Source organism: Malaya genurostris, chromosome 1 (assembly GCF_030247185.1).
Source record: "Malaya genurostris strain Urasoe2022 chromosome 1, Malgen_1.1, whole genome shotgun sequence".
Classification (NCBI taxonomy): domain Eukaryota; kingdom Metazoa; phylum Arthropoda; class Insecta; order Diptera; family Culicidae; genus Malaya; species Malaya genurostris.
Genome location: NC_080570.1, coordinates 96,453,384 through 96,467,548, shown reverse-complemented (window position 1 = coordinate 96,467,548; position 14,165 = coordinate 96,453,384). Strand labels below are relative to the sequence as shown.

General features: G+C 33.4%; 1 protein-coding gene across 2 annotated transcripts; it reads right to left on the bottom strand.

The window, feature by feature from the left end:
• Nucleotides 1-1,248: 1,248 nt before the first annotated feature.
• LOC131425169 (protein obstructor-E-like) lies at nt 1,249-3,942 on the bottom strand. Of its 2 annotated transcripts, none has more exons than XM_058586814.1 (6): nt 3,924-3,942; nt 2,579-2,782; nt 2,179-2,394; nt 1,912-2,118; nt 1,638-1,854; nt 1,249-1,440 (listed from the first exon to the last, which is right to left on the bottom strand). In XM_058586814.1, the coding sequence occupies exons 1-6, from the start codon at nt 3,925-3,927 to the stop codon at nt 1,401-1,403; spliced, it is 888 nt and encodes a 295-aa protein (XP_058442797.1). In that variant the 5' UTR covers nt 3,928-3,942; the 3' UTR covers nt 1,249-1,400. The 2 variants fall into 2 exon arrangements, with proteins under 2 accessions (XP_058442797.1, XP_058442796.1); XM_058586813.1 differs by having other exon boundaries at nt 1,249-1,420.
• Between the last annotated feature and the right edge of the window lie 10,223 nt (nt 3,943-14,165).

Here is a 14,165-nt window from a genome sequence, read left to right as displayed (position 1 = left end):
GTTGTCTACCAACTACAACTACAAATTTGTACAGATTTTTTAAGTTGAAATAATGCTAGTCTAAGTATATTTTGATACATGTCTCATGCTGGTAGAAAAAAAGTTCTCTGAAAATAGCGTATGTTTGTATTCATAATCATATGGGTTTCTTCATTTTGTGCGTTTATCTGATACTTTGATTCAAATAATTAGATGAGAAATAGTACAATTTCTGAAGTTGGCTGAACTTCGTTTTTAATTTTTAATTTCTTAAGTACTTCACATTCTTCTCGTTCACTCCACATCCATCGTTTCCACAATATGGATATCTGATTGAAGAGAAAAAATATTCATATTCTTAAAAAAAATTTAAAATGCATGCCAAAAATATCCAAATGTCACTATAAAATTAAACAGGTAATTTTACTGTGAATTTTACTTATTTTCGCAGTGGTAAAATTAGCTGATTCAAAATGAACCTCTTCAAAGTGTTTTGCTTTTGCATTTGAGTGATTTGTTTTCTTCGGTTTTGAATCGTTGATTGGAGTTATGTATTTTTAACATCCACAGGGTGACGGTCCCATCATTAGTTAGAATGAGACCTGATTGACTTAAGGGTAAAATGAAAATAGATGCATTCGCTTCGAGTTTTCTCGTCGCTATAGCAGTAGTATTGAACAATATTTGAACTATTTTCTGTGGTATTACTTCTTCGAGCCGAAGAAAATAAATTATATCCGATTTTATTACAATTCGTTAAGTGAAAGTCGAGTAATCGGAAAAATAATGTGGCGGCTTCACTAATGAGATGATTATAGGTACAATAGCCCTAAACGCGAAATCATATTTTCACCAGTAGAAATAGAAACGTTTTTTTGTGCATATTACGTTAACAGGGTTGGCGGTTCAATGTATAAGACGCTGGTCTTACAAGCCCGTTGTCGTATGTTCGAGCTCCGACTTGGAAGGATTCTTTGTGTCAGTATTGGAAATGTCATGATTGGAAACGCACAAACTTAAAAACAAAACTGAAAACTGATCTATGGTACATCAAAAGCAGACATATTTTTTCGTGGTAGAAGATCAAAATGGGAGATATTCAATGATTTCCATAAAACCAAAATACGCAATGATTGTTCAAAACCATAACACGTGCATACATATTTCATACCATTTGAAACTTTTAAGTTCATCTGAGCTTCGCAATCTATAAAGCACATCCATAGAGATATTCATGTGATAGCATGACTGAAAAGCAAACCGACAACGTCAAGGGCTTACTACTATTTATTTGTAAATATACAAAATTGAAAATAAATCCGTACAAATGTAAATGACTAATTTGAGAAATACAGAATGTTTGTTTTATAATGTATTTTCCCTTATGTATACTAATCTTTGTATAACTGAAGAAGTTGGATTTATTTCTCCGGTTTTTCGGCTGGAGTGTACCAGTCCTCGCTGAAAAAAGTAATATCATTATATGATAAATAGCAGCAAACGTTCGTAACAGTTTTGAAAATGTGTTACGATAGGAATTTGGAATAGCTTTGGACAAATTAGGAGTTACTAGGAGTCATTAGGTCATTGGTGCTTGAGATACGTGATATTTCATAACTGTCACAAACTGTTTGCTTTTTTACTCATGTTTCAATTACCATCCAGGAACGTTCTCTGGTTCGTCACATCGCTGAAGATCTTCGTTGTAAACCAAACCTGAGTCGCAGTTACCTCGCCTTGGTTCGATGCCATTTAGACATATGTAGAATTTTGTACAATCCTCCGGATGCGGAAAGTTAGGGTGAGAAACTATTTGTCCATTTTTATCCATTTTTTTGTAGTCTTTAGGGCATTGGAAACCATCATCTAGTTTTTCTGTGGAAGTATTGTCATTAAAAAATGTTGGATCGATTGAGTTACAGTCGATCTTACTATTTGCATTGCTACCACAATCGACACGATTCGCCATATCTGGCCAGACGCATGTACCGGTATCTAAATTGAAATGTAATCCTGCCACACAACTCATTTCGAGCTCACGACCATTCACACAGTTAAAAAATACGTTGCAGATTGTAGGATCAGGATGGGGATAGAATCCGTTTTGTCTAGGACATACGCCTATGGGATTCGGTTTTTCTAGAACAATTAAACTTTGTTGATAAATTTTAGTTTAGCACTAGCTCACATAATACATACGCAATTCCTTCCGATCTCCACAGTCCACATTATATATTTGGTCACATTTATTACTCAATTTGCTGCTTGGATTGAACACAAGTCCATCTGGACAAAGTTTTTCTTTAACCCGCCCATTATCGCATTCATAATATTTATCGCACTGATATGCATCTTCGAACTGCCCATCTTCTTGAGGACAAGCAAACTCAAAATATTCTTCATCAGTAGCCGCACCTATAAATTATTAGTTGAAACGATCCGGGAAGAAAAGGAAAAGTTATAAATGTTGGTATTTGCCATGATATATGATAATGTCTGTATTTTTAATGTAACAGTCATTTACATAACCAGTTAATCCTACTTCAAGGCCGTATGAGCGGTGAAAGATGCTTAGGATGCTCAGTCTACTCTAGTCTACGGCAACTGAATACGATTAGAGCAATCAGGAAGAGTGATTTATACATATTGTCTAAATCAACTCGACGTCGATCTTTTTTTCTCTCTTCCTCTCCGGTATTCGAAAGGGGGGGCTTTGGACCGAACACTGCAAATGTTTTTACCAGACTAGTGGTCGCTGTTGATGAGTGTCTTTCTTTTTGTTGATTTGGACGCCCCTTCCTTACTGGAATGATAGTTACATATGTGAGATCATACAGGCTGAACCAGGTTGGCAGTAACGACACTGTAGTGGTACATAGCTTTTAAACGGTGGAGATCTAGTTCTCTTAAGTCGTAACCCGAGTGTACCAGATGTGAAAAGATCAGTGAAACCCACAGCAATTGGCTAACAGGTCGCATGTGTCAATGTGCTCAGCATATATTTTGTTGTTGTATCAACTAATATTGCTGACTAACTAGCACTTAAGAAGTTGTACAACAAACAAATTGTGGTAGCAATGAGCATTCTCATATTGAAACAAAAATTGATACTAAACAATTTTGTATTTGTTATCTTCCCATAGGCCATGAACTGATCATCGATGTGACACATTTTCAAAACAAAATTATTTACTATGATGAAGGCTTACATTGTCAAAATACTTTCATTTACACTCGTAGGTAGATGTTAGGTGATTATGAAAACTATCCAGAAAAGACCGGTTTTGTACACTGCTGGTGGTAATTGAAGCATATACACTGTTTATACTCAATAGACAAAAAAATGGTACGCTGCATTGAACGGATTGGTGATCGTTCGATTACGAGATTAAGATTGGAGTGTAATTAAGCAATTTACCTAAACAGCTAGGTGAGTTTGAAAATCTAGAATAGCCATTCCACTGTATGCTTTTCAAACTAGCTGTGGTGAGTTGTTCCAGACAGCTGAAGTGTAAATAAGGTCATATAAAGGGTTACCAAGCAGTTTCACCCCATTTCCTTTTTTTGTCTGAATTTAGTAAATTTAACTAGTTCGAACTATCAGGGCAACATTCTGGCTACTGGAATATTTGAAAATATGTTGTATAACAAAATTTTGTAATTCCTGTTTATATACCATCATGTATAGATATGGCATGCAGTATATGCTCAAATTCGAAAGCAGCGTTCACTACAAGTTCGAATTTGTTTTTATTCATATCTAACTTCATTTTTCTCTGTGGACTTTGTTCTTGCAAAGATACTACAAACATCAGACTTCACTATATTTTCTTCATACAGGTTTTTCCAACTTTTAATAATCACTTTCCTCTATCCGTTTGCTTTATAAAGATATTTTTTGCTTCAATGTGCAGGCAACATACATTTTAGTAGCATTTACGCACCCATTTTCCACTAGACGGCGCTTTTGGTGTCACAGGCTGCTCAATTACATTACTATTATACTGAGGAATCTAGATGTATTTCATTTATGACAGTAGTTAATGGAAAAAAGTACAGTTTCTCACTAGATGTGCTGTCAGTGTCTCCGTATAGTTAAGAATCTAGGTTTACTTGATTTATGGTGCAAGTCATTATTCAGCAACATTTAGGGATTTATTATGTACAATTCTTTCTGGATAGTCTGAAATAACGTATTATATTTGTTTTGAACATTACCGAAGAACGATGATTTTCAATATCCCATAGGTCTTCATTTAGTCCTAAGTAACCGGTATTCTATCTGTGATGAAACTGTTGGAAATTGCGAAGGTAACTGAAAAAGATTGCTGTGTAATTTATTCTAACCAGTACTACAGAAAGGTAATGCAATCACTGTGAATACCGACTTTTGAATCGTGACCCGGAGTGCGAATCAGTTCACCGAGATAGCAAAATTTCTACATGTGTGTATTTATAAATGTGTGTATTTATGTGTGTAGAACTCATTTTTCTTGGAAATGCTTGAATTGATTTTTATGAACTTTGATTTAAATAAAAGGTCTTGTGGACCTATTTAAAAGTCACGTTTTATATAAGTGACTATTCAACGAACATAAAAACTTCGGGACTATGCTAATAACTATTTCAATTCATAGGCTTTGTTTGTTGATCGTCAATCGAACCGACTTTGGCTATACCGGTAATCAGTTTCCAGGAAATAGGGGTCCAAAATTCAAAAACGAAATTTACTTCGACTCCTCAGAGATGCATAAGCCGATTTTCAGATTAAAATGAAAAGTTTTGTGTTCCCGTATAAAACTCATAAATTTTATCAGGATCTGGTTTTCGGTTCCGGAATAACAAGGTGATGAGGACTTAAATCTTCGAACCGTTGTTTAGAGTGGCGAAACAAGAAATGTGAAAATCTTCTGAAGTTGGCTTATAACTTCACAGAAAAAAATATGAAATTCACACATGTAAACCAATGCACAGTGGTTTGAATCGACAAAAACGTGAACTTAATTCTCTAGCTGCTAAACCGTTGATCCGATATACATAGTTCCTTTGGAGAACTCATTCACAAAAATATTTCTCGTGAATTGATCACAATAAAAAATGTGCAAAGCCTACTACGATAAAAGTTCATTTCAACAACTTTTTTCACTTAAGAGATAGAAAAACGATGTCTTCTACAAAGTTTTAGAACTTCTAACGAGAAAAAACTTTGCCGAAGAAGCTATAGGACTAACGCAAATATATAAAGCATTTATATCGAATATATGAAGCATTTTCGTTTCAAACCACTTAAAATCAGTTTCTTGTACATAATGGTGCTATGAAATAGACGTCAGTTCGATTGAAAACTCGATTGAAAACCATTAGCAATATAAAACTAAATATAAATATAATATAATGCATTTATTTTTCTATGAACAAGACTGTAAATTTAAAAGGACGTTTAGTTTTGCACGATGTCTTCTACAAAGTTTTAGAACTTCTAACGAGAAAAAACTTTGCCGAAGAAGTTATAGGACTAACGCAAATATATAAAGCATTTATATCGAATATATGAAGCATTTTCGTTTCAAACCTCTTAAAATCAGTTTTTTGTACATAATGGTGCTGTGAAATAGACGTCAGTTCGATTGAAAACTCGATTGAAAACCATTAGCAATATAAAACTAAATATAAATATAATATGATGCATTTATTTTTCTATGAACAAGACTGTAAATTTAAAAGGACGTTTAGTTTTGCATCTAAAGTATGTTGAAATATAAAGTAACTTTGAATTCAATTTCTTAACGATTTATTCATTTCAGTTAGTTTGACGTAAAGTCGCCATAACTAAGTTCAGTTTTTGCAATGACTGAGTGGAAATATATATATATTGGAGAAGCCCAATGAATGAGAAACTCACAGAAAAAATGATTCGACTCAGCTCGACGAACTGAGCAAATGTATATGTGGTGTGTATGTATGTTTGTGTGTGTATATATATATATATATATATATATATATATATATATATATATATATATATATATATATATATATATATGTGTGTGTGTGCGTGTCAAATATTGTCACTCACTTTTCTTGGAATGGCTAAACCGATTTTCACAAATTTAGATTCAAATGAAAGTAGTTCCATACAAAGCTCCTGAATTTCATTTCGATCCGACTGCCGCTTCCGGAATTACAGGGTGATATGCACCAAAAATGTGGAAATAATGCATAAAAAATGTGAAAATAATGTCACTTACTTTTCTCGGAGATGGTTGAAACGATTTTCACAAACTTAGATTAATATAAAAGGTCTTATGGTCCCATACAAAGTTCCGGAATTTTATTTGGATCTAACTTCCGGTTTCGGAAATACAAGGTGATATTTGGCTTTATATTGGCTAGTGATTTTCTCTAGTTTACAGACCATGAGACTTTGTAACCAAATAAACCATTGATAGTTCCATCAATGATTTACTGAATTTTATCCAAGTCCGACTACCGGTACATTTTTTTCCAAAATTCAAATCTTCATAGAGAATCGTAAAAAATGTATGGTTGAATGAACCGAATGTCACTATGCCGATATCCAACTTTCGGTTCCGGAAGTACCGACAATAATAATCAAATATGATAAAATGAAGCTCACTTCACTTTCTCCCATATGATTGAATAGATTTTCACTAACTTAAATTCAAATGTAGTGTATCAATGTAGTAGTATCTTCAAAAGTATTTTCTGAACTTTTTTTAAATTATAGCTGGAATGGAATTTCATACAGAAGAAAATGAAAATGAGAAAAGCACCATTACATCACTAGGTGTATTTATACAGGTTTTTGGAAAAAGATACGCTCAGAGACAGGACTCGCACCTGCGTTATTATGCATTCCAATTTCTTGCTCAGAATATGTGCATGAAAGAAGACTTAAATTCACAACATATTTTTATCTGTGAAATCCAAATTATGAATTAATCTAGTTGTTGACCTTTTGAACTGACTTCGCCCATGTCGGTTCCTGGATTCCGGTTCCGAAAAATGTTCACATATTACTAAATGGAACTCATTTCTCTCTGAGATGACTCAACCGATTTTTAAAAACTTATAATAAAATTGTAGGTCTTATGGCCTCAATGAAAACTTCTGATACTTTTTACCCGCCTTTCGGTTTCAGAATCGTACGATACTGAGGGTTTATAATTTTAAACCATCGTTTTGAAGAATTCGAATTCCTGTGTAAGAAACGGAACGTTTTTTCAAATAAATTTAGAAGAATTTATCGATTTCATAGTCAAATATAACGGATGTATTCCATTGAATGGTAGATATTATAACCTTGGCCTATTTTAGAAAAAAAACTTCGAATGATGCCTCGTTGTCAATGCATGAACATGATCCACGACACCTCGTGTTGTCTTAAAAATTTGAGTTCTACATGCATAATTGTTGAAAATTTTCGAAACAGCGTTGAGATCTTTGATCGCAAACCAGGCGCGTACACAGGGGGGTTTTAGTGATTCAACAAATCGGACAGCTTAAATATCTTATAAACCAGCAATTATTTCGATCCATGGATGGGCTTTGTAAACTCATGTCACGGACAGACATCAGTTAGTTTTTTACAGAAATTTGTCGGCTATGTCGGACAAAAAGAAATGGAACACATGATTTTCGACTTGAAATTCTCAAAAGATTCTTGAAATACATATTTCCATACGTATGAAGATTGATAAACATGTTCTGATAACCTTCTTCTATTCTTATAATGAAATACTATGAACAGAATATTACTCCTAAAACTATCATCTAAGGCTTTCCAAAGAAAACCTGTTGAAGGATATACCAATGTTCAAAGCATTAGACATCAGAATGAATTTGCACAGTTCATCTCAATAATACTGAATGCCTTGATTGGCGTGATTACAGCTCGTGTAACATCAACATTTTATCAAAAATTACCCTACAACGCGTTGTAGTTTCATTATCCAGACTAAATACATGTTATATCGCTCAAAAGACTCAAGTCCAATAAACTGCGAAACAGAATCAAAATTCGTCAGACATGGAATGGCAATTATTAGAATGGATCCGGACTATGAACTAAGAACAAATCACAGCGCAATATTCGATAGTGTTGTTTGTCAAATATTACGAATGTAACAAAAAGTCAAAATGACTTGGTGAATCCGTAGGAAGAGTCAATCACGCGAATCCCACTAGAGTTACTAAATTTCTATCACTGTAACATCCAGCCATATATTATATTGCTATGTCATGATCCACTTCTTCATCCAATCAAGCACTTGTAAAATTTACAGATGTCACGTCCTTTCGTATTTTGAATAATCGTTAATAATAATAATAATAATAATAATAATAATAATAATAATAATAATAATAATAATAATAATAATAATAATAATAATAATAATAATAATAATAATAATAATAATAATAATAATAATAATAATAATAATAATAATAATAATAATAATAATAATAATAATAATAATAATAATAATAATAATAATAATAATAATAATAATAATAATAATAATAATAATAATAATAATAACGAATACCATTAGTTAGGGTAAGATCTGCTGTATCTGCTCGACAGATTGACTATACGACGAGACGGTACTAACCGGACGAATTTGTTACACATGTGCACTGCTCCTACTCCTCAAGTATTGAGTCTCTACTTTTTGTTGGGACAGAAATGGTCACTAGCACGGTCTGAATTTATTGTTATTTTTTTTACAAAACTTGCTGATTTTATGAAGCTCAAAACTATTTTTGAGTACGTACCAATAAATAGTCCGAAATACGATATAATAAATAATCACAAATATGATATTACTGATGACGTGTGTATGTTTCTAAAGATAGTTAGTTAGGCATCGGCAGCACAAAAGATAAGCGAAAAAATTCTGACGCATGCTGCGTTTACTGGGACAAATTACTCAATAATTAGCGCTACTAACTTTGCATTGAAACGAAATGCCAACAAAGAGTAAATTTTCTTCGAACAATAACGGATATAATAAAATTGTATCTAGCAACTGGCAGTTGAAATAAATGATAAGATATAAACCTAAAATGATTAGGATTTCTACTTACGCTTTTGTTTGTTAAAATCTTATATTTTGTTTTGTTGTCAAGAGTGAAACCATTTCTTTCAAAATAATTTGGAGGGTTGTTTTTGATACATTTTTTCTTCGATTTACATATTTTTCAGCATACATCCTATTAAATACATACCACAATCAAGTCCAAAAAAAGACCGTGTTATGTTATGTAGTTTTCAATATTAATAATTATCAATATTTTTAATTATCCATACTTACGCTTGTATTGTTGAAAACCCCCAAGACAAAGAAAGAAAACTGATACGTCATTTCAACTATAATCTTTGTTGTATGCAAATAAGATCATAGATAAAATGAATCAAAATTTTTCTTAACATTAAGGTAGAGCAGAAATGAATCAATATAGATAGGGGAAGATGTTCGGTTGCCGGCACCCCACCGTAACTTTTGACAGAAAGCAGATAGCGGCATTCCGACATATGTAATGTGTGTGTGTGTGTAATGGCAGCACGTTCTTTTTGTGCCGAATACCGAAGCAAACAGACGCTTGTACTTTTTGCTGCGTCCAAACAAATTTTGAATGCGTGGAAATCAACACAAAAGTTTTTTCTGACTTTTTTATAGTATCATAAATTGAAGAATATCAATCGGACAGGTGAGTGGATTGAATATTTATGAGGTGAAATCGATCTATTTCGTGATTTAATACCGGATACTGTCAAAATATTCGAAACCATAGATTTGTTTTGTCTTTTTCAAAATGTCTACCGATTTCGGTTACCGGCACCCAGGGCCGCTGAGAGAATACGAAATATTCCGGGCCCCCTGAAAAAGTCCGGGCCCGGGGAGATTCCCCCTTTCCCCCCCCTCCCTCTCGGCGGCCCTGTCGGCACCCCAAGGTGTTCGGTTACCGGCACCCCTTTTTTTCGACAAATCGTGAAAAATTGTCAGTAATATGCAGGCTGCTGTCGAGACAAAGCAAGTCAAAGTTTTGGCCAAACATTTAGCTGTTCATACAGCAGATGGTCCGGCTAAGAAAAAAGTGGAAGACCGGCCAAACCAACACCAAAGACGCCACCATCCAAATCATCGACCAAGGGAACCGAGGCGAAGTCATCATCAGACAATGAAGACAGGTTTTTCTTTTTTCGGAAGCGTTTCTTTGGCTTGGAAAAAGAGAAAAACCTGTTTTTTCTTTGAATAACTGCAGTCTTTACTTATAGTTTTCCATTTTTAGTGAAATTTATTGGGGAGCCGATAACCGAACACATTTCTTGAAATGGCCAAAATGTATCGCTTTACTAACTTGATAATAATTTCTTAATCAGTTGTTAGCAAGGGACTTAAGCTTTCCATTGATGTATAGATGTCCACATAATGTGCACTAAGTCAGAAGTTATGAGCTTAAAAGAAAAGGGTACCGGTAACTGAACACTCTCCCCTAATGTCAATAAAATCAACTCAACTTTGGTTGATATGCAATAAATAGATAATTTATTTCAACAATGAAATCAGCGGAAACAACATTTTTGAAACAATCATATTCTAGCCAGAAATTAACGTAAATCAAATTTTAAAATCTATTAACTGTTCTATCAACAGCAGTTGGGTCCTTTTGTCGTACACGCAAAGAAGTGGACAAATTAAAATGTATGTTTATAACCATCAACAGCGTTAGTTGAAATAGCTGAGCTTAAGTTCATTTATTCCAACTAAAATTGTTGAAAATTTAAAGCGCTAAAATTATAACCTTTAACTAGAGTTTATTAATTTAAAACTGATTTTTCAAATTGAATTTACTGTGAAACTGTTTGTCGAGAAATTGACAGGAACGCACAAGTAAAATATTTGTTATTTTTATGAAAGTATTGATTGAAACAAAAAATAATCAATCGAGAAAAAGTAATTGTCGTGTTTTGTAGTGTCAAGCAGCAATATTTGCCGTACCAACCCAGATATTCTTTTGTCACTATTTCAATAAAAAAACTCGTTGTGTGAAACCCAAATTTAGCTATTTTAACAATTTTTTTCTCTGCGTGTGGGATGACCAAATTTTTCACATGAATTGTTGAGTAGTTACAAAGAAACGAAAGGAACACATACATTTTTCTTCTAAAACATGTGCAAACTGATACAGTTAATTCAAACCAACTTAGTTGTATCATTACAAAAATAAAATTATAGATAAAATGAACCAATTTTTTTCTTGGTGTAAATGTAAAACATGATTGAATCAACAAATACATTGCCAATAATATCAACCTAACTTTTGTTGACATGTAATGAAGGGTTAATTTATTTCAATAAGAAAATCAACCAAAATAAATCATTTGTTTGCTAGCCAGGATCAGAACTTTGTTTTAAATCAAGCTAGCTTAAAATTAAATTTGGACGAGATTTTGTGCCAAATTGATTCAAATTGTAGGTTCTTCGTTTGAGCTTAAACATCATCAATTGTTCCAGTCACGATCTAAGTCATATCAACCCATTTGATACGGTTTTGCATAAGTTTTCATTCAACACCGGTTTCTGCAGAGTACTTCGAAATTCTAAGTTATTTGCGTTCATGTCTATGTCTTTTTCACTCTTCTCATATAGAAAGACAATGCAATCGCTGTGAAAACCGACTTTACAATCGAGGCCCGGAGGGGCGAGTGTCATATACCATTCGACTCAGTTCGTCACTCAATTTTCTAAGAGATGGCTGAACCGATTTTCACAACTCAGATTCAAATCAAAGGTCTTAAGGTTCTATACAAAGTTCCTGAGTTTTATTTGGATCCGACTTCTGGTTCCGGAATTGCAGAGTAATATGCACCAAATAAAGGACAAAATAGTTACACACGTTTCTCAGAGATGGCTAAGCCGATTGCCACAAACTTAGATTCAAATGAAATGTCTTATGGCCTCATACAATTTTCCTGAATATCATTTGGATCCGACTTCCGGTTCCGGAATTACAAGAAAAAATGTATGAATTTATTAAAAACTGCGCACTCAGTTTTTTTGGAAACTTCTTACCCGTTTTTCACAAACTAAGATGCAAATAAAAGGTTTTATTTTTATTTTTAAAGTCTCCGATAAGTTGATCCGACTTCCGGTTTCGGTATATATAAGTGAAAATTTTCAATACCAAGGGTTTGTTTTCACAAGCGATGGCGAAACGAGGTGCACGTTTTTATAAAACTTATTACTAAATACATTTAGTTGGCAGTTCTTGTTAGTTAGTGAATATATAAAACTAGCTCTTACTTCGATTTCTCAGCAACGGTTAAACCGATTTCCACGAATCATGATTCAAATTAAAGCTGTCATTGTCTTTAATTATACTGTTCAATTTCATCCTGATTCCGGTTCCGAAATTATAGGGCGATGAGTGTCAAAACATTCAAATCGGCATTCAAAATGACGATGCAAAACTAATACGCGACGGTTGCGGTATTGCTCCGTTCGCAGCATTCTTTGTTCAATTTCGTATAGCGTGCAGGGTTGCTACATTACAATTTATATTTTTCAGGTAAAAAATATGTGAATTTCTAATTCTTTTATTCAATTTGTACCTACACTGATACAAATTTGCACGATCGATTCATGTGTAAACACCAATTCAATTTAATACGCTTTTTCATAACAATACATAACCAAAGCGATTTGTTTAAAGATTTCATGTGCCAATTCACTAAGATGAGAGATTAGATTATTTTTCACTTCACTTTGATGTGTTTTTCCTTTGGATGTGAAGTGTTTTGCTATTGAATCGAACTACATATGTTAAACATGTAGTTATGTGTTATGTGTAGATGTGAATCGGTCAACGTTGTTTCAATTGAAATCTATGTGGAAAACTATGTGACATTCACATGAAATGCATATAGAATCTAGAGGTAATGATATATCTGATCATTTTTAAGTGCATTTCATATGCACTTATTGCCTTTCTCAAATAGAAAGTTTATGCAATCACTTGAAAAATGGAGTAGTGAAAATTGACCCAGAGGGCAAAGTGTTCTATATCATTCGACACAGTTCATCGAGCTGAGTAATGTATATGTCTGTGCGTGTATGTGTATGAGTATGTGTCAAATAATGTCACGCATAAAATAAAAAATCTCGTAGTCCCATAAGTTGCTACTGAATTTCATACCGTCATTTAGAGCGACGAAAGGTAAAGTTCTTCTAGATTTGGCTAAAAACTGATTCAATTTTTAGGCTATATTAGTTACTTACTAAACAAACTGACTTCGGCTATACTGGTTCCAAGTTCCTGGTTCCAGAAGTACTGGAAATAGTGGTCAAAAAGTTTGAAACGAGACCAATTACGTCGATATAACCGATAGAACGAATTTGGAAGCTTCCCCATATTTATCTTTTTGAAACGATATTTCTCACACTGTTTTGATTTTTGCATGTATTTCGAAGTAGTCGCATGCGTCATTTTTGAACCCAACGTACTGGATAGCGGAAAATATTGCTCTCAAGAAAAGTTTCGGCCTTGAGTAACTAAAATACCCCCTTATTGAATTTCGATTTTTTAGCTGTAATAATGTTAGAATTTCTGTGATATATTTCATTAATAATATCAGAGATAGGATTGCGAATGGTAATTTATTGAATGTAGAAAGAAAAATATTAAACATCCTTGTTTTTAATAGATCCGTCTATGATCGGGAGAAGAAATTATTTGTACATTATATAGAATAGTAGATAACAAAATGCTTGAGTTCTACAAGAAGATTAAGTATACTACTAGTAAAAATCACAGCCAAAAGTTGTAAGGAAAGGGATCAGTACATCGAGCTGAGTAATGTATGTGTCTGTGCGTGTATGTGTATGAGTATGTGTCAAATAATGTAACGCATAAAATAAAAAATCTCGTAGTCCCATAAGTTGCTATTGAATTTCATACCGTCATTTAGAGCGACGAAGGGTAAAGTTCTTCTAGATTTGGCTAAAAACTGATTCAATTTGTAGGCTATATTAGTTACTTACTAAACAAACTGACTTCGGCTATACTGGTTCCAAGTTCCTGGTTCCAGAAGTACCGGAAATAGTGGTCAAAAAGTTTGAAACGAGACCAATTACGTCGATATAACCGATAGAACGAAT

Bases quoted from the DNA above. Each gene is read 5' to 3' on its own strand.
- LOC131425169 (XM_058586813.1), bottom strand. The intron at 2,119-2,178 runs GTATGTATTATG...TAATTGTTCTAG, and splicing joins TGGAGATCGGAAGGAATTGC to AAAAACCGAATCCCATAGGC. The intron at 1,855-1,911 runs GTAAGATCGACT...ATACTTCCACAG, and splicing joins TTGTGGTAGCAATGCAAATA to AAAAACTAGATGATGGTTTC.